This window comes from Zalophus californianus, chromosome 2 (assembly GCF_009762305.2).
Source record: "Zalophus californianus isolate mZalCal1 chromosome 2, mZalCal1.pri.v2, whole genome shotgun sequence".
Lineage (NCBI taxonomy): Eukaryota > Metazoa > Chordata > Mammalia > Carnivora > Otariidae > Zalophus > Zalophus californianus.
The window spans coordinates 132,056,878-132,083,636 of record NC_045596.1 but is presented as its reverse complement, the minus strand read 5'-3'; the positions used below and the strand labels follow the sequence as shown (position 1 = coordinate 132,083,636).

Here is a 26,759-nt window from a genome sequence, read left to right as displayed (position 1 = left end):
CATAAAGTTTGGGATGCAAATTAGAGAGGCCCTTGAAAATCAAAGTAAAGAGTTTGCACTGGGACCCATCAGGCAGTAAGAAGACATTGTGGGTCTTGAACATAATATTAACAAGATGAAAATGGAAACAGTATGTGAGATGAATGATAATGAACAGAAAAAATAGGGCAAATAATTAGAAAAATGTTGATGAAAACTGCTCAAAATGATGGTAAGTGGAGATGCAATGAACATGACAGATATAGGAAATCATTCTAAGAGAAAGAAAGACAGGTTCCATTTAAGTTTCATGCCTGAGCAGCTAGAGTAATGAGGATGCCAGTTTCAAAACCTGGGAAAATTATTTGGAAAGGGAAGATCATTAATTCAGCTGATGGCAAAAGAAAAGCATGCCATTCAGCCGGGACTGTTCAATAGGTAGTAAGAAAATACACAACCAAACATCAGTAAAATATTCAACCTAGATATATTATAGTAAGCATAATGTAGGCAATTTTCCATTGTATTCATTACAGAGATTACCCATCCCCTTCTGTAATCAGCCTTTCATCTTTTGGCCAGTGCACTTACCTTGAACGTTTCCACTAGAAAGCAACAAAACTAAAATCAACCCACTCTATTAATCAATAGTAGGTAAGAAAATCAGAATTGGAAGAAAATAGCTAATATTATACTTAGACAACACATAGTAGCTTTGATTATTCAGTATTCCCACCCTTCTACCACATAAAACTGATGTGTACAAATGCTATCAGTAAGTGGTACAATCTCTCTTTAAAGGAGACAAAAAAATTTCTCATAACAGATAGCAACACTTTTACACACACATTTTTTTTTTTAGTTTGTGAACAAACTAATATAAAGAAATCACATTGTTTACCATCATGCGCACAGAACCACAGTAAAAATTTCTTTGTCATGATTTTAAAGCTAGAGTGCCAACAGTTTGGAGGAAAGATCATGAAGAAGACAGAATAAATTCATGCTAACATGACTACACACTAATATAAATAATAGCAGCCCTCATCTAGTATCAATCAAGGGCTTATTATTAAGCTTGCCCATACCTAAGATATCAGTTTGGGCCAAAAGTGGGAGAAGGAAGATTTTAAATTTAACTTGTAAACATATTAGTGTACTTACTGTAAGCTAGCAGATACTTGAAATTCAAACAGTCCTCAACAAATGGTAGAAGGTTCCCTAGGCTCAGTGATGGTAAAATATGGCAGCACGTGCCAAGAGGTTACAGCCCAGCCAAATGCAGTATGTATGTATGTATGTATGTATTTTAAAGATTTATTTGTTTGAGAGAGAGAGAGAGTCTGAGAGAGAGAGCAGGCGCAAGTGCAGGGAGGGGCAAAGAGAGAGGGAGAGAGAGACTCTCAAGCCGACTTCCCACAGAGCACAGAGCCCAATGTGGGGCTGGATCTCACAACCCTGAGATCATGACCCCAAGATCACACCCTGAACCGAAATCAAGAGTTAGATGGTTAACCGACTGAGCTACCCAGGTGCCCCTAAATTTAGTATTTAAAAGTGTTACTATGTCTGCTGGGAGCAGAAATAGAAATGGCAAGTAATGTTTTCTGTTGAGATAATTGTTTTGTTTTCTTTTTGTTTATTCAAACAACAATCTGAAAGTATATTTTATTTTTTTATTTTTTATTTTTTTAAAAGATTTTATTTATTTATTTGACAGAGAGGGAGAGAGAGCAGCAGCAGAGGGAGAAGCAGACTCCCCACCGAGCAGGGAGCCTGATGCGGGACTAGATCCCAGAACCCTGGGATCGTGACCTGAGCCGAAGGCAGATACTTTACCGACTGAGCCACCCAGGCGCCCATGAAAGTATATTTTAATATGTTCTCGTTTCATATATGATACACATATAAATATAAATCTATAAACCTATACCTTCTCATAAATTATAGCAAGCATTGATTGGATCACTTATGTCTACCATCCCCCAATCACTATTTGAGACATAATTCTTCCTATTGGTTTAGATCAGAAAAGAGAACTATTTTCTGGGTTTGAAAGATATACTTTTAAAATATGAATATTCATGAAATTCCAAGATGAAATTCTACCACTGAAGGTTTTTAAACCCTTATAATTAACACAGGACCAAGATATATTTATTTTATATGGTAGAGCTTTCCAAGATAATGCAGCAAAAATAAAGGCAGCTCTGTCTAAATCTGTATTGAGATAAAATTTTCAAATGATTCTACCTCATTCTATTGGGTAATAGTAAGGCCATAATCAAATACAATATATTAGAATCAAAGAATCTTAAAAATCTGACAAATTGAAAAGACCATCTGGTCTAACCACCTACCCAATGTTCAAATTTTCTATAAAATAGGTCTGCCAAATAATTACCTCTCAATACGAAGTGCCTCCAGTTATACAGAACTCCACTATGTCCCTTCCCAGTCAATTATATTTAGGCAGAACTCTTATTAGAAAGTTCTTCCTGAGAGCTAAAAATATCCTACCCACAGCTTCTACTCATTAGTCCTGGTTTTCATTATTAGTGCCAGCAGCAAAGTCTAATTTTCTTATCTACATCATAGTTTTTCAACGATTTGAAAACAACTTTCAAATCTCTGTTTTTTCAGTCTCTCTAATATGACATGACTTTAATGATCTCAATTGTTCTTATTTCTCTCCCCTGAAAATACTGACTAGCACAATGCAGAAACCTAAGTCTTGCTTGAAATAGTATCATCCTATAAAGTGAAGTAATATACTTAACATAAGATTGGTAAAATAAAAATACTAGTTTAAGTAACTATATACACTCATTTATATCATATACATTATATGCACATAATACATTTTATATATATTTAAATCATTACTGTATTACCTAATTTTTTCAAATGTTCTCTACCATACTGTTTCCCCCATCCTATCCTTGCACAGATGATTTCTAGACAAAATTGTAATTTATACTTCCATCTATCTTTTTTAGTTTCAGCCCATCACATCAACCCTTCAAGATCATAGTGGATCCTAATTCTGGTCAGATATTCATTTTATGTCCCCAAATCACATGATCCTCAGTTTGGATATGTGTTTCCTCTGTAAGGGCTTATTTTAGTCATTGATAAAATGTTAAACATGACAAGGCCAAAATTTCACCAGAAAACATCATCCAGGTTGGAAATGTTACACTAATTACCCAGTTGTTAATTCATCTAGTTGTTCCTCTCTTAAGACCATATTTCTAAATAAGGTCCATAGGGACTATATAAGTTATTTTCAAGTTCCTTAACAAAATCCAAATATAATGACTTATAAGAGCCAAAGATCTTTAGATTTTTATTCACTCTTTAAACAAATTTTATTGTATGTATACTTCATATCAGGCACTAAATTGATCTCATCTCTGGTGATTGAGTCAATAAGACGCTGCTCCCAAGGAGCTTACAATCTAGTGGGGAAAGCAGAAAATTACAATTGATGATTACCATACAGTATTATAAACATGATAGGCAATTAGGGAACTACAGAGGCACAGAGTACAATTATGTAAATCAAATTACCAGATTAGGAAAGGTTTCCCAAAGGAGATAACAAGGTTTGAGTTTGAGGTCATTATGGGACCATCAGATTAAAATCTGGTTATTTGGGAGAGAAGTCTGGGCCAGGCATACAAGACTTAAATGTGTTAAAAAGAAAACCTTTGGCCCAAAATGGTGTCACTTAAGGCAAGTCACCAAATATGGACCTAACACCTTACCCAACTGCATTTCAACCTACCCTAAAAATGTAGTCTTAAACCGGACAGTCAGGAATTTTCTGATCAGCATCAATGAGGAATCTGTCACAAGTGCCCTCTCCATCCCCCCAAAACTGAGGTAATCCACCTAATAAAATCCCTTGCCCTTCCCCTTAAGGAAAGGTAGCCTTGCCTGAAGCAATCCTTTCTTTTGCTAATAACCTCTTGCCACATTCTCCTTCCTATAAAAACCTTCCACTTTGTACAACTCCTCAGAGCATCTCTCTACTTGCTAGATGGAATGCTGCCTGATTTATGAACTGCTTAATAAAGCCAAGTAGATCTTCAAATTTACTCAGTTGAATTTTGTTTTCTAAGAAGAGTCAACAGTGAAAGATGATATTTATAGCCATGGATTTGGACAAGACCACTGAGGTAGGAGTTAACTAAAGAAAAAAAGAAAGCACTGGAATTTCAGGTAAAGGGAAGAATACTTCCAAGGGGTGAAAAGTCAGGTGTGTATGAGACCTGACTCATATGTTGGGTTGGGAGAGGGGCTGGGATAGAAAAATACTGCTGGAGATGTCAGAGGCCAGTGCAGTAAGAGCTTTTTGTGTGGAGCCAAGAAATGAGCCAGAGGCAGTTCAACAAGAGCTTTGTTTCTGGAGCCACAGAAAACTATGGAGGCTGTTGAAGGGCTCTAAGCATTGGAACTGCTTGCCTAGATTAAAGATTTAGAAAACATCCTCTAGGGTCAGTGTCCAATATGAACTGATGGAGGAAGACAAGAAGCAGGGAGACTAATAAAGAGTTCACCAAAATGGGTAGAGAGGAGTAAGTAAAGCAGTGCCCACAGGGCAGTGAAAATGAAAGACATATTCCAGAAATGAGAAAGACTCTGAACTGAAAAGTCCTGGACACTACTGAATTTGAGATCCTTCAGTAGAAAGAGAAGGTCTAAGGAGATCCCCAGCATTTCAGTTGGCAAAAGAGGTAGTGGTATCATTTGTTGGATAAGGAAACACTGCATCAGGAGTGGTGGGGAGGATTTCTGAACTCAGGTTTTATGATTTTAAATTGAGTTTGAGGTCAAAATAGGATAGCCAGGTAGAAAATATTGGATGTATGGATATGGCATTCTTCAAAGAACTCTGGGATGGACATAGAACCTTAGGAGTTAACAGTGAATAGATGGTAACTACTGCCATAGATTTGGACAGAATCACTCAGGCAGACTATAGATAATCAGAGGAGAGACCCAAAAGATGAAGGTTAACATCAAATTCAAGCTTTAAAATAAAAAGCTTACTGTATCCAAGGACTTTATCAATTTTTTTCTCATTTACTATTTCTTATATTTTAATATGTACGAAATTTCTAAAGTTTTTGAAAGGAAATTTATCAGATAGCTTGTCAATGTGGTACTACTGTTTCACTTATACATCAAAAAACAATAGCATAAATTTATGTTATAGCATCTCAAAACAATATGAGTTAAAAAATATATAGTAAAAGGGCCAGGAAAGTTTATGATACAATTTAAGCTCAACATCAAAATTAAACTCTAGAATGTTAAGGACCCCAAGCGTTTTATTTCTTCTACATTTTAAAACCTTTTTCTTCTTATTTACAAGTCTTGGTTGGGGGAAAGAATATTGTTATACCAGTAAAACAGAAATTCTTGCTCATTTTTGCTACACTCACACATTAACTGCATGTGTATACACAACCTCATTGCTTCATCAACCCTATTCAAAAAGAAAAAAAAAACAATTTAAATGAATAAAAATATCACTGAACAAGATTTCACCATATTGAAGAGCATTATGGTAATCTGTACCTAAATTTCATAATCTCAAATATTCCTCTTAGTCAAAATATTTTATACTTTATCAACTTATACAAGATGGACTAACTGCATCATCCTCTAAGAAACGAATGATTTGCATATTCTTTCACAGCACATTATTATAGCTGAGATTCTTAATCTGGATGTTCAAAGAAATTTAGTATAATGGATCCAAACACAGCCATAGAAAACTCTAGTCTTCTGAAGTTCAGAATTCAGTGTTAATAAGTCAAAATTCTTAATAAAATGCTCAAACAAAAATATATATAAACCTTATTCTCCAAGGCACACCTGCTTTTTAATAAGTCAGATTTTTAGAGGCATCACCATGGCAACTGTTAATAAAGTTTTATCTAGTCTCATAATTATAATAAAATAAAATAAATAAAATAAAGTTTAAATTTCATGGTAGAAAATTTCAAAAATAAAATTTCAGTTAATTACACAACATATCTATAATACTGTGATACGGGCTTACCAAGTGTATGTTGGGCCTTCTATTTGCCAAAGAGAACCTCATTGTTTCATTGTTAATCTACTAGATTTAACTAAAAATCTGTTCTAAATAGCTATACACACTGGAAATATATAGCCAGTTTATATATAAGACAATTTAATAGCGTAATTCTGAAAAGGGATAGAATGTCCTCTAAAGGACTCTCGTAAGATACGTGGTAGTTAGGGGTGTCAGGGTGGCTCCATAGGTTAAGCATCTGACTCTTGGTTTCGGCTCAGGTCGTGATCTCATGGGTCGTGAGATCGAGCCCCATGTTGGGCCCTGCACTCAGTGGGTAGCCTGCTTGAAGATTCTCTCCCTCTGCCTCCCCCACTCTAAAATAAATAAATTAAAAAAAAAAAAAGATACGTGATAGTTCTAAGTCTTGCTGTAGCCATCTTCCGAACTCTTTGATTCATGACATTTGATTGTGGGGGGCGGGGAATGGGCAGGAGGTAGTGGAAAAGAGTCCTATCAGCTTCACATATAGAGAAACCTGACCGATTGAAGTTGACCGGACTCCACACATAGAATCACCATGACTGTAACACATATGCAACAGTTTGTACCAATATGCCAACATTCATCAAGTAAAAGGTTAATATAAAAATATCTAAAACATGAGAATGTGTCTTTTCGCTTGGGAGGAGTAAGGCCTGACAATGTCCAGTTCCCTAACAGGCTTATCTCCTGGTTGTGACACAAAAACTCTGAACACTGAAGAGTAGTAATGGTTGCAGATGGTGATTATTCCTAAACCTGCCCCATGAGATACTTCATACCCAACTGGGCAGATGGCCAAGGAGGAACACATGAATATAACTCAGGGCCATCCTGTAATACAGCCAGAAATCTGGCCCTGACAGCAGACTCTGCAGCACTGGAAAAAGTAGCACTAATAAACTTGAAAACCAAGAGATACTTCTAAATCGGGAGCTTTATTTAATGCTAGACTATATGTGCATCATGATACTGTCTCCAGACTTCTGGTGTCACATAGTCATACAGATATCCATCCCAAAATGCCAATTCGAATATCCTTTCTTAACAAAATTAACTTCCCAAAATGTTCCTTACTATCCCATACCGAGTATCTACAAAACTATAATAGTCTACCTTTAAATAATGTTGATGCTGAGATGTTACCTGTGACCAATATGGCATTTAAAACATATTAATTGAAAAACGATCTATAACAGGAAATTAATTTTTATTCCAGATCAATGCATATGTGATCTTATTACCTGAAAACACCTTACATTTGTGAAAGTTATTTACTTACACATTCTTCAATTGCTCTAACCATTAGGTATTATTAAGAATATGCTGTTATTCACCAGTAATATTAGCTCTTCCTATTAAAAAAAAAAAAAAAAAGTCCAAACTACAAAAGGAGGAGTGGGTGATTCGGATTTAGATTTTGTTTTTACAAGTAACTTCAAATTTAGTGACGTATTTTTTGAAAAATATCCTAATTTTCCAATCTAAGCCCTTTGCAGAAAAATATTAAAATAGAAAGCTGATCTACTATGTGAATTTTCTTCTTCCATGCATCAATATAAATACACTTTAAAAATCATATTTTAGCTAATTTTTAAATTGATATTCATTTTTAGGAATTTTTTTAAAAACCATCTTTTTGAACTGCTAATTTGCTCAAAACATGGAATTTCAGTATCCAATTATAGTTGCATATTTGGGGTAAGAAAGAAATAGTAATGTTTTTTCTAATTTTGTAAAAGATGTATAGAAATTATGTAATCCCAGAGCATGAATAAAACTTTATAAAACTTTACCTTAAACACTAGGAATTAGCTATCACATTCTAAATCTCTCTTGTGAAGCCAATGGGTACATATGAAAAGTTCTGCTGATATGCTTCAAACCACCTTACTTTGATAAAAAATGCAGTAACATTTCTCCATATAATAATATAAGACATGAAGGACGTACGATGGGCATAGATACTGCTTCTTTTTCCCCTTCCCTTTCTTTGAAGACTTCTCTTTAGAATAAGCTTCTTCAACCCACAAGGAAATTAAAATAAAAAAGGCAATCGCCAATAAAAACTTCATCTTGAGAGTTAAATTTCAGGAGATCAATCTACAAGAAAGAACAAGAAAATGTTTACATAAAATGATAACAATACAACTCTAAGGAGTATGACCATTACTACCCAATTGACAAGAGCATTTGTACATGAAATTCTCATTGACTGAACTTATGTGATTAGCCTTCATTATATATTTGTGATGTTTAGCAGTAAGGGTTAAATAGAATAATGGCTCATACAAAATACAATCCCAAGGAGGTATAAAAGTATGCAAAAGGTATAAAAAAGGTATGCAAAATTTCTGATTTTATAGCTACAGACAATTGTTGATTGACATTGAATTGAACTGCACAATCTATCAATGTATGTTTAGAAAGCTACCTGCAAGGATGTTTAACACAGTTTTAAAATGGTTACCTTCTCCTTGTACATTTGGATTTTTTATTTCTTTCTTCAATTCCTATATTTTTGAATTTTGCCATGCAATTTTTTCAAAAATGATAAAGCTTTTCTAATGGAAAAGACAATTTTAACTTAAAGAATTGACAGAGATAAAGGAAAAAATTAGAATCAAAAGTTTCACACTTTAAATTCACCGTTTTTATTTATACCCATTAAATTTGCAAGTTACATTTTACCCAAAAAGGGTGCATACTGATTTACGGTAGCTTGTTGGCTTTCCCACTTTCATGTTATTAACAGTTATCGAAGATGATTTTTGATTCCACAAATTCTAGGTAACATAATATGAAAAAAAAACCCAGCAAGTATGGTCAGACTCTTCCAAATAATCTTCTTAGTCCTATTTTAATAACATTTTCTATGCTCAAATAAGAATTATATTCTTGCCGGTCCAATGCATCCAAAAAAGAAAAAAAGAAGAACTTTAATATTCTGGAATACTTAAGCCTCTTTTGCAGTCCTTCATTTCCAAACCATAAATTGTTTCTTCATCATTGTTTTCTGCAGACTAAGAGATCTATCAGATCCTTCAACATCCACTTAATTACTATCTCGTCCTTATAATTTTGCTTCTCTTATGTCATATTTTGCCCCTTCCTTTCTCCCAGGAATTCTTATTTTCTCCCACTTATCTTTTACAGCCCCTATGGCAAGCCAGAAGGGCTTCTTCCCTGGCCCCCTCTACCGAGGACAACAGAGGGGACTTATCATGCCAAGAGCAACAACAGAAGGCTTTCCTCTGTCAACTTCCAGCATTGGACCCTCCCTTCCCCCATCCTACGGTGGCATCTGCTTCCAGACACCTCCGTCCACAGCAGCAGGTACTTCTACCGCCTTCACATTCTTCCCCAGGAAAACAGGGGGGCCATCCTAACGGTTTGAAGGGTCGAAGAGAAATTCAACCCTATGCTCCCCGTCTTCACCTCCAACCTTTCAAAGGGGACAGCTGCAATGACTGAAGGAGCTTCACAAACAAAACAACGCCAAGGAGCCCTCCCCGCAAATCCTGCGTTCCCCCAATTCCCCCCAGCTCTCTGCAGCCCTCCCTCCGGAGCGTATCTGCGGACTCCACCGCACCGGTGCAGCCGTGAGCCGGCTGCCGGGCGCCCCGCGCCCCCTTTACCCGCGCAGGGCAGCGCTCGCCTCCTCCCCCTGCACGCCGCAGTGCTCCTCCCGCCTCCACCACCCCAGGCTCGACCCGGCCTTTCCGCAGAGCGTTTATTCCGCCGCCTCCCACTGCGGGTCGTCTCCCGCCCTCCACGCCCACCCCAGCCTAGAGCCCCCGACACTTACCCGAGGCGTCCTCGCCCGCAGCCGCCAGGCGAGGACGCGGCGGCTCGAGGACCCAGACGGCGGTGGCTTCTGGGGGCAGCTGCGTCCCCGCCGCCCGCGCCACCGCCGAGCTCGGCTGACGCGCCTGCTCGGGCCGCGGAGCCTGCGCCGTGGCGCACTGCCTCCCGAGCGTCCGCAGCCGCGCTTGGGGCCCCTGCGAGACCTCGCGCCGCGCTGCCTGGAACCGGGGACTGCGGGCTGGCGGGACCGCGGGCTGGCGCAACGGCGGGCCGGCGGGCGGGGGAAGGGAAAAGGTGTTCCGACCGGGCGTGGAAGGACGTCACAGCACCTTCCCCTCCGGGCACTGGAGGGGTTTCTGTGAAATGTAGTCCCCCTGCAGGGGCCTAGAAAAGACTGGAGCGCGGAAAGGGGGTAAGGACCGTTTTGGTACAGAAGGAAGAAAATACCTTTCAAGGAGCTGGAATTCGTTTAGGGTCAACTTTTGATTACTAGTAACAAAAGCGGGAGAACAACAGATGACCTTCTTGGACCAGGGGACAACACACAGTTTCTGTAATTTCATCAGACTCCTGATACCTAAATCTCTGAGTCTTACCAACAATCTCTAAAAGCCTGACCTTTCTAAGTAAGCTTAAATTGGTCAAAATCATTGAAAACATATAATCCTGCAGGTAATGCTATTCTAACATTCGTTACATAATTAACTTGTGTCCAAAACTTGACAGTTTCAAAACCCTGGCCCTGCATTGTCTCCTTTGGCCCTCGCAACGTTCGTTCCTAGGCAAGTTTTATGTCATCATTCCTGTTTTGTGGATGAAGAAAGTGACGCTCAAATATTTCAAGGGATTTATTTAGTGTTACATATCTTGAGTGGAATTTACCAGAGACTCAGTCTGATGTTTACACTTTTGAGTCAGATATGACCTTGGCCCTCTGGTAGTCAAGTGTTAGTTGTGGTTGTTTTCTAGGAAGAAGCCTTTCATTTGACAATGCACCTTTGGGTGACAAACCTTTCCCATTACCTCTTGACGGTATAGCTAATTGACTTTTTTTATTATTATTAAGAAAGCATTGTCTCAGGGGCACTTGGGTGGCTCAGTTAACTGTGGGACTCTTGATTTTGGCTCAGGTCATGACCTCATGGTGGTGGGTTGGAGTCCTGTGTTGGGCTTCAGTTTCAGCAGGGAGTCTGCTTGAGATTCTCTCTCCTCACCCTCCGCCTCTGCTACTCTCCTTCTGCCCTTCACCCCACTTCTGTGGGCGCTCGCTCTCTGTCTCTCTCTCAAATAAATAAATCTTAAAAAAGAAAAAGAAAGCATTGTCTCAGGTGAGCACCCCACTTAGCATTGTATATTTGGACCTACTTGAACCCATATCTATGACAGGAAGGGAATATTTCCTATATATAACCATGTTCTATAAGCTTCACAAGATGTTCTGCTGCCTAAGGTTAGCATTTGATAATTATTTTATTTATTTTTTTAAAGATTTTATTTATTTATTTGAGAGAGAGAATGAGATAGAGAGAGAGCATGAGAGGGGGGAGGGTCAGAGGGAGAAGCAGACTCCCCGCTGAGCAGGGAGCCCAATGCGGGACTAGATCCCGGGACTCCAGGATCATGACCTGAGCCGAAGGCAGTGGCTTAACCAACTGAGCGACCCAGGTGCCCGATCATTATTTTATTTAAAGAGCTATCCTATTTGGAGCCTCCAAATGGGATCAGGATAGGACTTTGGATTTTACAAGTATATACAGGAGAATTGCATTGGTCATATAAGTTTAATAAGATACAAGTTTTGGAGAATAAGTCATGTAAGAAAGAAAGTGAGTGGGAACAGAATTTGCCACCCCAAAATATCTCTTTGGAATAAGGATTACTTGGAGCTGATTATTTTTACAAGACAGCAGACATAAGAGAAGCTCTGAAAACTGAGTAGAAGTTACGCTTTTGTAAAAAAAAATTCATATTTATAAGGGAAGTCTCCATTTGTAAGGATGTTTCTCTTTCTCTGTCTCTCTCTGTCTCTGTCTTTCTCCATCTCTCTCTTTCTCTATACCAGGGAGAGGAGGATGACTAAATCTCTAGAAAGTCTTACTGATGGAGAAGTCACTGACTTAAATCTGTATAACAACTGTACCCTTATTTACTGTACTATTCCTGATAACCTCCCATAACTGGCCTTCCTCCCTGACAACAACCTGCCCCCAACATCTTCTTTTGTCTTTAGCAGTAGAAGGTAACTAATATCATGGCTTGGGCCATTTTAGAGAGTTACTCAGTTTTCCTGGATGTCTCCCAAGTATACAGGAGTTATACGTGTTACTAAACTTTTGTTTGTTTTTCTCCTGTTACTCTTTTATTGGGAGGAGGGAGCAGGGGGAGGGTGGTTCTTTGCCAAGAATCTAGAAGGGTAAAGGGAAAATTTTTTCCTTCCCTACAGAAAGATAAAAGAATAAGTTGCATGCAACCAAGGGAGTTCAGAAGTCGAAGAATATAACATAAACTTAGTTTTCTCATAATCAGGGTATCACTAAGAGTTTGGAATAATAGGATATTCAGATTCCTGTAATGAAATAGACCTACCTTTCACTTACAAAAATCCTATGAATGCATTTAGAAGAGCTTATGTGTTGCAAATACCTAAAATCGACTGGTTTACCTTCCCTAGTATTGTCTTGTAATTATGCCATTTATGGGTATATTATTGGAGAATTAGTTATTCATAAGAAATCATGTCCAACTGTTTAGATATGTTTGGGTTCATTTTTGTTTTGTGCCCAAAGTTTAGGAAGTACAGTTGGTGACCTAAGATGACCTCCTCCAGGCTTGTGAAGCTGTGAAGTTCAGAATTTTGAATATTTTCTTTGAAGATGATCAAGTCACCTGTATTTATACAGCTTTTGTGTGTGTGTGTGTGTGTTGTTGACAAAGGGAAACCTTCCCAATAATGTCATGAAATAATCTGATTTTCCCCAATCCTATCAAGAGTTGGTCCACTTTCTCTATTTTTTTTTTAATCTCCATTCACTGTCTTAGTAATTTCATCCTGTTATGTGGCTTTCAGTACCATTGTTGATGACTCCCAAGTTTATTTCTCCAAACTAGACCTCTCTCCAGAACTCTAGACTTAGATGTCCAATTGCCTTCTCAATGTCTCAACTTGCACATTTAATAAACATTTTGTACTCAACATGTCCAAAATGGAGCTAATGTTCTTCTCCCCCAGATCTGCTCCACACTCAGTCTTCTTCTTAATTGATGGCAACCACTTCCTTCAAGTTTTTCAGGCCAAAAATTCTTAAAAATTGTTCTTGAGTCCTCTCCTGGTCTCCCTCCCCACATCCAAACTATGAGGAAACTGTTTCTCACTATTTTTACCATAACAAACACGGACTGAGTCACCATCATCTCTTAAGTTGGATTATCGTAATAGCTTCCTGGCTGCTCTCCTTGCCTCTACCATTGCCCTCCCCTATCCTCTAGTATTCTCAACACAGCAGTCAGAAAGGTTTAAAACATGTCATATGTCGGATGATGTCATTCCTCAGCCCAGAACCCAGCGATGACTCCTCATTCCGTTTGGATTCTAAACCGAAGTGTTCATAGTAGTCTACAAGGTTCCAATTGTCATGTACCCTCTCCAGATACTGCCTTCTCTCCCTTTTCCCTTTGATCCCTCCACTCCATCCACACTGATCTTGCTGCTTCTCCAACATGCCTATGCCACACAGGGGCCCACCTTAGGTTATTGGCTCCAGCTATTCTCTTTGCTTAAAATGCTCTTCTTCCAGACAGCCATATCTAACTCCCTAACTTCTTCAGTTGTTTCTGACATGTAACCCTCTCAAGAAAATTTATCTACTATTATTTAAAGGTGCAAACTGTCCCCCCTTCAAGGATTTCTGATCCACTTTTTCCTGCTTTTCCTTTTCTTTTTCATAGTACTTATTGCCTTTTAATATATTACACAACTTATTAATATATGTGTTGCCTCTCTTTCCTCACTAAAATGTAAGCTCAATGAAGGCAGAGATTTTTTTTTAATTTCTCTTTTTTTAATTTTTTTATTGTTATGTTAATCACCATACATTACATCATTAGTTTTTGATGTAGTGTTCCATGATTCATTGTTTGTTCATAACACCCAGTGCTCCATGCAGAATGTGCCCTCTTTAATACCCATCACCAGGCTAACCCATCCCCCATCCTCCTCCCCTCTAGAACCCTCCGTTTGTTTTTCAGAGTCCATCATCTCTCATGGTTCGTCTCCCCTCTGACTTACTCCCCTTCATTCTTCCTCTCCTGTTATCTTCTTCTTTTTCTTTTTTCTTAAAATATGTTGCGTTATTTGTTTCAGAAGTACAGATCTGTGATTCAACAGTCTTGCACAATTCACAGTGCTCACCATAGCACATACCCTCCCCAATGTCTATCACCCAGCCACCCCATCCCTCCCACCCCCAACCACTCCAGTAACACTCAGTTTGTTTCCTGAGATTAAGAATTCCTCATATCAGTGAGGTCATATGATACATGTCTTTCTCTGATTGACTTATTTCACTAAGCATAACACCCTCCAGTTCCATCCACGTCGTCGCAAATGGCAAGATCTCATTCCTTTTGATGGCTGCATAATATTCCGTTGTGTGTATATACCACATCTTCTTTATCCATTCATCTGTCGATGGACATCTTGGCTCTTTCCACAGTTTGGCTATTGTGGACATTGCTGCTATAAACATTGGGGTGCACGTACCCCTTCAGGTCCCTACATTTGTATCTTTGTGGTAAATACCCAGTAGTGCAATTGCTGGATCGAATGGTACCTCTAATTTCAACTGTTTGAGGAACCTCCATACTGTTTTCCAGAGTGGTTGCACCAGCTTGCATTCCCACCAACAGTGTAGGAGGGTTCCCCTTTCTCCGCATCCCCGCCAACATCTGTCGTTCCCTGAATTGTTAATTTTAGCCATTCTGATGGGTGTGAGGTGGTATCTCATTGAGGTTTTGATTTGGATTTCCCTGATGTGAAGGCAGAGATTTGTGTCTGTTTTTGTCCATTGATATAGCCCAAGCACCTAGAGCGAGGCTGAATAAATGAGTAAATCTTGGCCTCGTTGCTTAACCTCTTTAAATGTTGTGTTTTCTTATCAGTAAAATGAAGAGAAGAGTATATAACTTGCAGAATTGTTCTAAGAACTAAACAGGTTAATTTATGTTAAATATCTGGTCCATGGAAGAGACATAAGTAATTATCTCCCCTCTTTTTGTTTTTGTTTTTTTCTATTTGCTTAATGAAATGATAGATTTTTTATTAATAGGATCCTGTTGTACATTTCTTTCTGCTTTTTTGTTCCTTTATTTACATATATCTGGAATCATATTCGGAGGCCTAGCTCAATATATTCAATAGGAACCCTCTTTCTTATGTACCCAGCTTCATGTGGCCAATAATATTTATTTTACTTGATCATCAAACATAAATGCTGTCCTAAATATCTTGTGTTAGATTGAGTAGCCAAACATTAGAAGAAAAGAGATGTTTCTCAGGGGACTTAGCACTCTTGCTATTGCCTTAAGTAGCTTTAAAACATTAGTCTGGAATTCATAAATTTATTCCCATTTTATTTTTTCTCTATGTGGATCATGTTGATTTGTTAACATTAGTCCAAACTGTAACTCATAATGAGATTTTCATCATAACTTCAGTCTAAAGGCTATTATAACCACCATAGATTTTTAAGAAAAGCATGTCCAGCTGTTTTATTTTTCCCAATTTGATTGAGATACAATTGACATAAAATATTATATAAGTTTCAGGTGTACAACATAATGATTTGATATATGTATATATTGCAAAATGATTATTACTACATCCATCACCACACATAGTTCACAAATTTTTTTCCTCGTGACAAGAACTTTTAAGATCTACTCTCTTAGCAACTTTCAGGTATACAATATAGTATGTTAACTATAGACATCATGTTGTGCTTTACATCCCTAGAACTTACTTACCTTATAACTGGAAGTTTGTACCCTTTGACCGCCTTTACCCAGTTCTTTCACCATGTCCAGCTATTTTATTTATTTTTTAATTAATTTATTTTAAGTAGGCTCTACACCCAAAGTGGGGCTTAAACTCACAACCCTGAGATCAAGAGTCACAGCTCTACCCACTGAGCTAACAAGGCACCTCCATGTCCAGCTACTTTAGATGTGTTTTTCCCCCAATTCATCATCTTTAAAAATTACTCAAAAATAGATAATGAGACTATTAAAAAAAGGGAAGATTCAACAGAGACTAATTAAATAATGTGTCAATTATTCAGCATCTCTTAAGTACTACTCACAATTTCAGAAGAGAGCAAAATTTGTGTTAGGAAATTTCAATGAGCAGCCAATTTTAATGTATTGGAATAATGAAAACAATATTTGATAGCCCAAGATCACTTCCACGTGTTTTCAAACAACATATTATCCTTAAAATGTTCTCCAATCTCCTAATTATTTTTAAACTAACTTTTAAACAATAGCCACTTTTATTGATTAATTGCAAGAAATGTCATTGAATTATACTTTAAAAACTTCAAGATATCTTTGCAAGTTATTTTCATACCTGTATTTTTGATGAGAAATCAAAGGCCTCAAAAGAGAAATTAACTCATCTAGGATAATAGAGTTGGAAGGTGAGGAGATGGGATTGTTCCATCTTTAATGTCCTGTAGAACATCAAGACTCTGATTCTGGTTGCATATAGGTGAGTTAAAGCAGCTTGGTTTTTAGACATAGACATGGCTTATACAGAATTCTGACTACAGACTAGGAAATTGAAGTCAAAGAGGCTGTTCTAGTATAGATTCAGGCTCTTACTTCCGAGTCCAGGTTAGGTCTAAATATGAACTAACATGAGAATCATTTTTCATTTAATTCTTTTTGTTCAACATAATGACAATAGCAATAATTATCATTATTGATTGAGGTGTACTATTTTCCAGATACGCACAAAGCATGTTAAATTCATTATCTCCTCAACAACTTTAGGGGGTCAGTACTATTCTTATTACAATTTATAGATGAAGATTCAGAGGTATCATAAAGCTCTTATAAATTCTGCTAATAACTTTGCTAATAAATGATTGAGAGAACTAGACACTTAAGTATGTCTGATTCTGGTAACTGGGCCCTTAAAATATTTGCATGCATGTGTGACCACAAATTATATATTCAATCTTAATTTAAAAAAAGGGGGGGCGCCTGGGTGGCTCAGTTGGTTAAGCGACTGCCTTCGGCTCAGGTCATGATCCTGGAGTCCCGGGATCAAGTCTCGCATCAGGATCCCTGCTCAGTGAGGAGTCTGCTTCTCCCTCTGACCCTCCCCCCTCTCATGCTCTCTATCTATCTCATTCTCTCTCTCAAATAAATAAATAAAATCTTTAAAAAAATTATATATTCAATCATATCCCACGACACCTAGAATAACATTCATATGCAACCAAAACACCACATTAATTGTAATGTAATTTTGAGAAGATAAAATAAGAAATATGAGTAAGATCTTCTGTTTATCAATTTGAGCATTGTACTGTTTCATCTAACTGAGGAATAGTTCTGAACAATTAAAAGTCCACCGTACCATCTATCAATGCATCATCAGCCGTTACTCCCATGGAGAGGAACAATCTGTGATTGTATATGCAGGGATTTAAAATAGATCAAGATTTTAATGTTTTGACAGAGTATTCACTGCATAAATGCGTACATGATATGATAGAGCTTTTAGATAAATCAGATATATGTCCCAGGTCCTTAGCAAAAAAAGAGAAAAAAATTACTGACCTCTATGAAAATAACATGATACAGTCACTATACTTTGAAAATGTGCCTTAGGAAAAAACAAATAAATATATAATTTAGTGTCATCAAGGCTAGTCCAATATCAATTATATCAAAATTATTGATTTTAGCCAAAGCTCTTTGCATCCAGATAGATATTACAAAGCAACTGTCATCCAAAGATCTGTTTATGCCCCTTATTTATTCTCTTACTTTATAGTTAGCATGTGATAGGTTGGCTCTTTCAGGACTACTCAAAGCCAAACCTTCCTCTGGAGGAATAATAACAATTATTGTGGCAGAAGTAGATGACTAGTAACAGAACCACAGATCTTCCAGTCAGATAGAATCTCTTTCAAAAATATTTGCAGTTTTTACCAAGTCTGAGCAAAGTTAGAGTTGCCTCTTTTGACAAGCTATGAATCTGCCCATCAGCATTGCTGCAGATCCAAGAGCTCATGCTTTCCTCCAGCAGCCAGGAATTCTAGTCTTACATGTTTATGACAACATGCCCTCTTCTTCAGTATCCAAAGCAAATATCAGCTTAAAAAGCAATCCAAAAATCTGTTTTTTAGAAACTTGTAAACAATGGCAGGGTTGACTTTTTGTTATTGTCTCTCTCTCTCTTTTTTTTTACGACCTAGGTAAACAATTAACATTGGAGAAGTACTATGTATGATCAATATTAAAAATTTATTCCTTGGGGTGCCTGGGCAGCTCAGTCAGTTAAGCATCTGCCTTCGGCTCAGGTCATGGTCCCAGGGTCCTGGGATCGAGCTCCGCATAGGGCTCCCTACTCAGCAGAGAGCCTGCTTCTCCTTCTCCCTCTGCTGCTCCCCCTGCTTGTGCTCTCTCTCTCTCTCTCTCTCTCTCTGTCAAATTAGTAAATAAAACCTTTAAAAATAAAAAATAAAAAAATAAAAATTTATTCCTCTATGTTTTCTAATATCAAGCTAGAGCAACTGCAAGTTCCAAGCATGCAAATCATGGATTCTAAATCTATGCCTTTGTGGCAAATGTTTCATATTTACCACACCAGTAAACCCCATTTTAATTTATGTATACGGTATAAGAGATGATGAATAAGAACCAACATTCTATTTTAACAGGTATTTTTTTTTAAGAATAAGCAAGTAAATGGGTAATGGTCCTACAAATATTAAAGGTAAATTATGTAAAGAAAACCATGGTATTTATCAAATTATTATGGTTTAAAGTAAGACTTTAAAATCAGGCTCACCAAGGAAATTAAGTTCATGTCATCATTCACTACTTAAGCTTACTGTGGATTGTAAAGTTTTTATCTCTCTAACCTAATTTTTAAAACTTACATTATCAATAGAACTTATATATAGTACAGGTGCAGGAGAACATTTGTTCTAGGTCAACAGCGTCAGCAGAAGGGGTGAAGGGTCACCGATAAAGACCCAGTTCTGAGGCTGGCTTGGTTGGGAAAGAGAAGCCAAGAGAAAAGTCAATAAAGCATTGGACTGGGTTAGGGAAAAGGGAATTAGAATACAATGTTTGGATAAAATCTCTCAGTTAACATTTCCTAAAGTATGTTCTCTGCAATGTTAGCCCTCAGTATGCTTCATAAGAAAATAGAAATAGTCAATGACTAAAGAAACTTGGAAATTTTTGTCTATTGTATGTACTCAGATTTATAGGTCTTTTAACATATTCAGTGTTTTGCTATGTCATAAACATTTTAATGTTATTTAACCCAATATCTCTTTAACATGTTTGTCCAGGGTTTTGTTTTTTTTTCTTTTTTTTATGCCACAAACTTTAAATTTCTATAGACCTAGGGTTCCAAGAAATAGTATTCAGAAAAGGTTGCTCTGTTACAAACAAAAACAAACAATGCAAAACAAACAGTATAAGAATAAGATCCTGGTAGATTAGAAGGATGGTGAAAACAATGATTTTTGTGTTTATATAAGAATAGAAGAGTAGCTAAAGTAAGAGACTAGTGCCACAGTGCCTATCTAAAATGATCTTAGAGTAATCATGGCATAAGGTGAAGGACTAGATGAAATGAAGTCCATGAAAGTAAGCAGAAATGATCAAATCTTGTAGATATTCTGGAGAGGCAATAGACAACTCTTAATTCAGAAAGTTTATGCAATAGTTTATACAAATAGTTCTAGAAAGTATAAAACATGGTAATTTTCCTTAATGGACTATCTTTCTTCAAACAATAGATTTGAAAAACTACAAGTAACATGAGAGAGTTCAACATCTAGCATTAAATCTTGCGGGTACTAATAGTAAATGAAGTGGATAATCAACAAGAATTAGCAAAAAAAGCTTCAGTCAGGTGTTAGGTCTTGTGTCTAAAATAATTTGCCAAGGGTAAGAATAGATGGCAGCTTTGCTAGCAAAGAGAAGAATGAGAACTTGTTAACAGATAGAAGGGAAGAAAAATTCCACAATGATTCCAAGACTCAAGCCTTAGAAAAAGAAAATTAGAGTTTTCACTAAAAATGAGCAAGAAGGGATGTTGGTCCACAGGGGCCACACCAATGAATATCATGTCCATCTCTTAATCCTAAAATGAGTCAAACACAATACTATCCCCTCTTTTAAATGTACCATTCCCCAATAGTGTAACGTTAGAGTATTATCATTACAACAAAAAACTCATGTACAAGGCATTCATGGCCTCCTGAAAGTGAGTTATTAACTGGCTCCAGGCGATGGGGAAAGAATTGCCATTTCTCAACAAAATGATGCCTGAGTTGGGTTTTATAAAATCAATATGCCAGATTGACCAAAGGGAAAAGGAATTCCTAACAAGTAGAAAAACATGTGTGAGACATAGATGTAGATTACATGATATATCCATATTTCTGTAGTTTTGTTTTGCTAGAATATAAAGAGTTAATGATATGAGGAAAAGAAAAAGGAACAGAAAACAAAGTTGGAGAAATTGGGATGGGCCTGATTACAGAGGGCCAAATATACAATGATGTTCATTTCCTAGGCTGTAATATAGCAGCAAAATGTCTTTTTCTTACATTTATTTTTTTATTTTTATTTTTGTATTATTTAAATTCAATTAGCCAACATGTAGTACATCATTAGTTTCAGATGTAGTGTTCAATAATTTATCAGTTGCATATAACACCCAGTGCTCATCATATCACATGCCCTCCTTAATTAGCAGCAAAGTGTCTTAAGAAAAGGAAATTACAGGATCAGATTTGTTTTGTAGAATGATTACTTGAACAGCCATTTGGAGACGGTGACAGGTGACAAAACAAGAAACAAGAAGAGCACTGAGGAAGTTGTAAAAGTACACAAGATAATACGGGCCCAAACATAAGCACAGTCTTGGAAAATAAAAGAAGCCAGAGATTATAAGAGATATCTATGAAGCAAAATTCCCAGGATTGGTGATGATTAGATGTTGAGGAATGCATAATGGAACATGATAGGTTGAGGATGGCGGAACCAAGCATGTGAATGACCAAAAACATAGGAACAATGGTGTAGTTATTTTGTGTATTTTGTTTGTTCTATTTCAGTTCAGTGGCCAAAACAGGAATATAAATTATGGTTAGGCAGTTTCAAGGAATAACTTTTTAATTAATATCCTGAACTACACTGCTTCATTGTTCTTCTGCTGTATTCCTTTGATAAAATTCCAATTCCGGGTGAAGCCAACTACCTGCTTTCTCCAAAACTGAGTGAACAGATTAATTACTTAACAATAGCTTCAATGACATTTATACTAGATTGGCCCTTTAAAAGCACAATAATATTATTATGTTTGCTCTTGTTTTCCATGGTTATTTCATACATTCTCCATTCTCCTCAAACCTTCCAGCATATCACCTCCTACTCACTCAACCGATGAGAAACTGGAAGCCATTAGAATGGATATTCCTCAAGGTTTATTCAATAAACCCACTTAGGATAAGAATTTTTCTTTTCTCTTTCCATTCATTTAAATAAAACATTTCTTCTTCTATGCTTCTTGTCCTCTCCAAGATCAATTCCCTCACCTGTTCTTTGAATTTTATCACCTGTGTGATATGCAGGAACTATAGCACATCGATTCTCCTCTCTCTTTCCTTGACTTTCATCTTCACCTTCTCTACTAACTCTGTTGTTAAACATGCCAAGACCTTCCAACATTTAAAAACAGAAACCTTCTCCAGAAAGGCTAAGTTATCTACAATAAACTTCAATATTAAATAAAAATAAAGCAGTGGGTAAAAAGCATTCTGACTCTGAAGCTCTACTTCTACAGTTTTGCTTTCTCCTTTGGCTAGAACTTTCTTTCTCTCCCTTTCCATGATCAACTTTACTATGTAAAGGAAGAACATTAAGATCCCTATTGATTGGAAAGTATTAAGACCAAGTTCAAAATCATATTAGTTTGCTAGGGCCACCATAACAAAATAACATGGACTGGGGCTTAAACAACAGAAATTAATTTTCTCACAGTTCTGGAGGCTGGAAGTCCAAGATCAAGGTGCCAGCAGAGTTGCTTTCCTTTAAGGTCTCTCTTTTTGGTTCACTCGGCTCATTTGCTGCCTCTTCATTTGATCATCCCAGTGTGTGCACACATGTCCCTGGTGTCCCTTCCTCTTCTTCTTTTTCTTTTTCTTTTTATTTTTTAGATTTTACTTTTAAGTAGTCTCTATACCCAATGTGGGGCTCAAACTCACAACCTGGAGATCAAGAGTCACATGCTCTACCAACTGAGTCTGCCAGGCAATCCCCTTACCCCCACCTTTTTTTCCCCTTCCTCTTCTGATAAGAACATTAGTCTTACTGGATTAGGGTGCCTTCCTAAAAAAAAATCTCCTTTTAATTTAATCACATCTTTAAAGATCTTATCTCCAAATATGGTTATATTCTAAAGTACCAGGGGTTGGGACTTCAATGTAGACACTTGCGGGGGGGGGGGGGGGGGGGCATAATTTAGCCCATGTCAAGCACTATAAACAGATATAAAAGAGGAGCACAGTGAAGACTCTCACAACTTTATTGACTACTTAGATATTAGTTTATTAATGTATTTTCTTATTCTGAAGGTAGAAGGAAAAGTTTCAGACCTACTATTTTGGACTTTGGACATAGCACCTAGAATGGATAGCAGAGATAGATGTGTGATAGGACTTTGAAAAAGGAGCTGAAATAGAGAAGAGAATATATGTGAGAGAGATTTCAAAAGAAGGATCCATGTTACTTATAATGCAATTCAATGTGGAGGGTAGTGAAAAACACTCAAGTACAGCTCATGGTTTTTGAACTTGGACAAGTACGTGGTTGATGGGATATTTATAGAAGTATGGAACCGAAGAAGAAATGCAGCTGTGGGAAGAAAGATGAAATGTTCTATTTCAGATGCATTGAGATTGAGGCACAAAATAGTGATGTCCGGTAGCCTGTAAGAAATGAAAAACCTATGCTTAGGAGAAAGTCAAGGATAACAATGTAATATAAGACACAATACCAACTGATACACAGGGAAAATACAGAAGAAGGAGTCCAGGTATATCTTTAGAGATGCTTCCACTTAGCGGAAAGATGGAAGAATTGTTAAAATGGATAAGGAAATAAAATTCATGAAGGTAAAGGGAAGAGAGATTTTGAAAAAGGAAAGGATAATTAATGTAGTGAAAGGCTGCAATCTGTCATCTTCAATAACTGAAATGGGGTCCATAAGAAAAAGAGGTACGAATGAGATAAAGGACCCGAAACAGGCATAAATCATTTACCTTATACCAGAAGCTTTATGTACAGTATTTCTAACTCTGGAGGTAGGTATCTTTTCTTATTTTTTTCTATGTATTAGAGCCAGAATTGAAATCTAGGTCTTTTCATTTTCACATTCTGCTTTGTGTAAATGAATTATAGTAAATTATCTACATAGAACTTTAAAGACAATATATGGAAAGCCCAAACACAGTACTGAAGGGAAAATAGAATTGATAAAATAGATAAGTGGATAGATAGATGATAGATAGATAGTCTCCAAAAATATTAACAGAGAGCAAAGTCTGACATTTTTCAACATCATATGTATGCCATTAAGTGCCAATCAGAAGAGAATTCCATAAGCATTTATGGACTTAGTCATTAGTCAAAATTGATACTTCAAAGTAAAAACTTTTTATTCCAACACAAAATAGTTAACGCACTTTTGATTTTTATTTCTTATTATTGTGTTCAATTTCTTTTATTTATTAATTCCATTTAATTCAATTCAGTTTCCTATACTTTCTTTGTAAATTAATCAAACCTAGGAGTGACCTGATTATTAAAAGTTTATACAGATAGAAATGATAGGGGGCTACAACAACAACATTAGACAGTATTTTTTTAAGATTTTTATTTGAGAGAGAGAGAGCGTGAGAGAGAGACCATGAGCAAGGGGGAGGGGTAGAGGGAGAGGGAGAAGCAGACTCCCCACAGAGCAGGGAGCTTGACTGGGGCTCAATCCAGGCCCTGAGATCATGACCTGAGCCTAAGGCAGACGCGTAACTGAGAGCCACCCAGGTGCCGTAGACAGTACTTTTTTAAATAAGAAAATTACTCATTATGACTGAAGGAATACTATATAGCTCATTTTTATTCTATTTTTATTTGAATAAAAAGATGTTTTGGCTATTTACTGTGGGCCAAGCATCATATAGGCAACTAAAATATAAAAACTAGTAAGCAATGATACCTACCTGAAAGTGATCCAAAGTAAGGAAACAGACATTTGTAAAACAGTGTGGTTAAGACTTGTCACACTGGTAAGTACAAAGCATTCTGGGAGCACATAGCTCAGACTGGAGGAATCATGAAGGTTTCTCAAAAAGAGATGATTAGAACGAACCTTATAAAAAGAAGTTTGCTGGATGAAAGTCCTTCTGGTACAGAGATTTTTTTTCTGAACAGATAGACCAGGATGCATGTGACATCTGAACTGAGTGTAAGCCCAACAGGTATTCAGAGCTACAGTATGGCTTGAACATGGTAGGAGAGTGGAAGAAGATAAAACCAGAGAGGTAAGTCAGATCAAGTAAAGAAGAACATTGAACACCATGCTAAAGAGTTAAAATCTTAAGTAGGAGATAATACATAAGCAGATTTACATTGAAGAAGTATGATTCACAAAAGAATATGTTGATTTTGAATTGTTTCCAAATATTAAAGAGTTTCATTAAAATAGTTTAAGCAATGTAGTGAATTTGCATTGAGAGTAAACCTCTTTCAGTGTAACGTATTGTGATTCCAAAATAGCCTATCATTGTTGTTTCAATTTTGTGGCATATTAATTCCTTTTTGAAATTTTTATTAAATAGCTATAAAACTGATTTAAAGGGTTATTTATGGAATTTTTTAAGAATTTAAATGTCTCAGGGCGCCTGGATGGCTCAGTGGGTTAAGCTGCTGCCTTTGGCCCCAGGTCATGATCCCAGAGTCCTGGGATCAAGCCCTGCCTTGGGCTCCTTGCTCAGCAGGGAGTCGGCTTCTCCCTCTCCTCCCACTTGTGCTCTCTCTCGCTATCTCTGTCTTTCACTCTCTCTCTCAAATAAATAAATAAAATCTTAAAAAAAAAAAGAATTTAAATGTCTCCACTAGTGAATTGTGTACAAAACTTCAGTGTCAATCAATCAACCTGTATCCTTCATTGATAACTGGGTCTATCCCAATGGTATTTGCAAAATAATTTTGGACCTAAAAATTAAAAATGAAAATTTTATTGGCAAGAATGGCTGTTCTAACGCAAATAAGTGTTATTCAAGGAACTTCCACCTTAACTGCTGTGCCAGTAACCCGGGATCTCTGAGCCACTAAAAGCTTGAGACCAGGACAGAAGGCAGGTATACAAAAGGAAGTCTACATATTTGCATGGAAGAGACAGGTTTGTATTGGGAATATGTAAAGAAGAGGAAGAGAGTCATTCATTCTGAGGCTTGGGATTTGAAGCATCCCTAGGAAACCTTTTCCATTAGATTTGAGGTCAAGATTTTATCTGCCTAATTTTTGAAGAAATCTATAACAAAATAAGTTCAGAATTCTTAGTTATTTAACATAAATCTCTGTCCATGGATTATGGAAAATTCCCAGATGAATCACATAATTGACTTTCCTAAGGATAAAATATTTATCAACTTTAATATAGAATAAAATGAGATATCTTTAAGAAAACAAACATAAAAGAGGTAAACATGATCTTTGAGACCTGTGTCTATGCCTCTTAGAAAATTATGGGGATTTTGTTGTTGTTCTTGTTTATGTTTTAGGGTGTTGTCAGAAGAAATATAGGAATATCTGGAAATAACTCTTCATCTATTGTCATTCTATTTTAGTTAGTCTAATTCCTAGGGAAACTATGTACAATTGACTGAGTTAATTGTTTCCATTTGAAAAACCAAGACAGACGTTGTCTCAACCAGATGCCAAATCAGGTTCAGTGTTACTGATGGAATAGCTAAAAACAATAGAGATTTGATTAGGTTAGTTAAAGAATATATTTTTAAATTTACAATAGATGGCATTTAGTGCAGCTTCACTGATTTCATTATGAACACTTAAATGTTGCTTTTAACAAATTTGTAGCTCCAAATGGAATTGATCTGGAAGAAGATGAGACAAGCAGAGAAGGAGGAAGTATGCCAAAATTTAAGAAGGTCAAAAGAAACTGGAATGTTAACATGTGAATAAAGCTTAGTAAATTTAATATTATTTCCATTGTTTCTGAAGCGATGTACTTTATTATCTCCACATTGACAAGTTGACAAAAATACATTTCAAGAAGTAAGTCTCTTCATTTTCACAATTTATCAGGATAGTATTTTGTGAACAAGCAGGGCATTACTGATGTGAGGGCTTTAGCTTGGCTAGATACAAATAATAATTGAAGCGTTTTTCTAATTACATAGATACAGATATATTTCTTTACTTCAGCTAATTCAAATGTAAGGCTCTTTTCCTTATAAAGAACAAAATATAAAAATTCTTCAGTCTTCTTCAAGCCTACATTGCTATATTTAAACAGACTCCAATACGAAATTTACTTTACCTAATA

General features: G+C 36.7%; 1 protein-coding gene and 1 long non-coding RNA gene across 4 annotated transcripts in view; one reads left to right on the top strand and one right to left on the bottom strand.

Annotated features, from left to right (window-relative positions):
• GLRB (glycine receptor beta) overlaps positions 1–10,038 on the bottom strand; it is a 105,059-nt gene extending 95,021 nt beyond the window's left edge. The window contains exons 1-2 of one of the 3 annotated variants that reach the window (XM_035726397.1): positions 9,882–10,038; positions 8,027–8,176 (exon numbers count right to left, since the gene is read on the bottom strand). In XM_035726397.1, the coding sequence (XP_035582290.1) occupies positions 8,027–8,148 (122 nt within the window). In that variant the 5' untranslated portion in view covers positions 8,149–8,176; positions 9,882–10,038. Of the gene's footprint in view, positions 1–7,967; positions 8,006–8,026; positions 8,177–9,881 lie in introns of those variants that run through there. The other 2 variants (XM_027600227.1, XM_027600228.1) reach the window with 2 other exon arrangements.
• Positions 10,039–10,167: 129 nt separating this feature from the next.
• Positions 10,168–26,358, top strand: LOC113925682. Its single transcript, XR_003521019.1, has 3 exons — positions 10,168–10,292; positions 24,623–24,732; positions 26,291–26,358. It is a non-coding gene; the product is annotated as an uncharacterized LOC113925682 (long non-coding RNA).
• Positions 26,359–26,759: the final 401 nt, after the last annotated feature.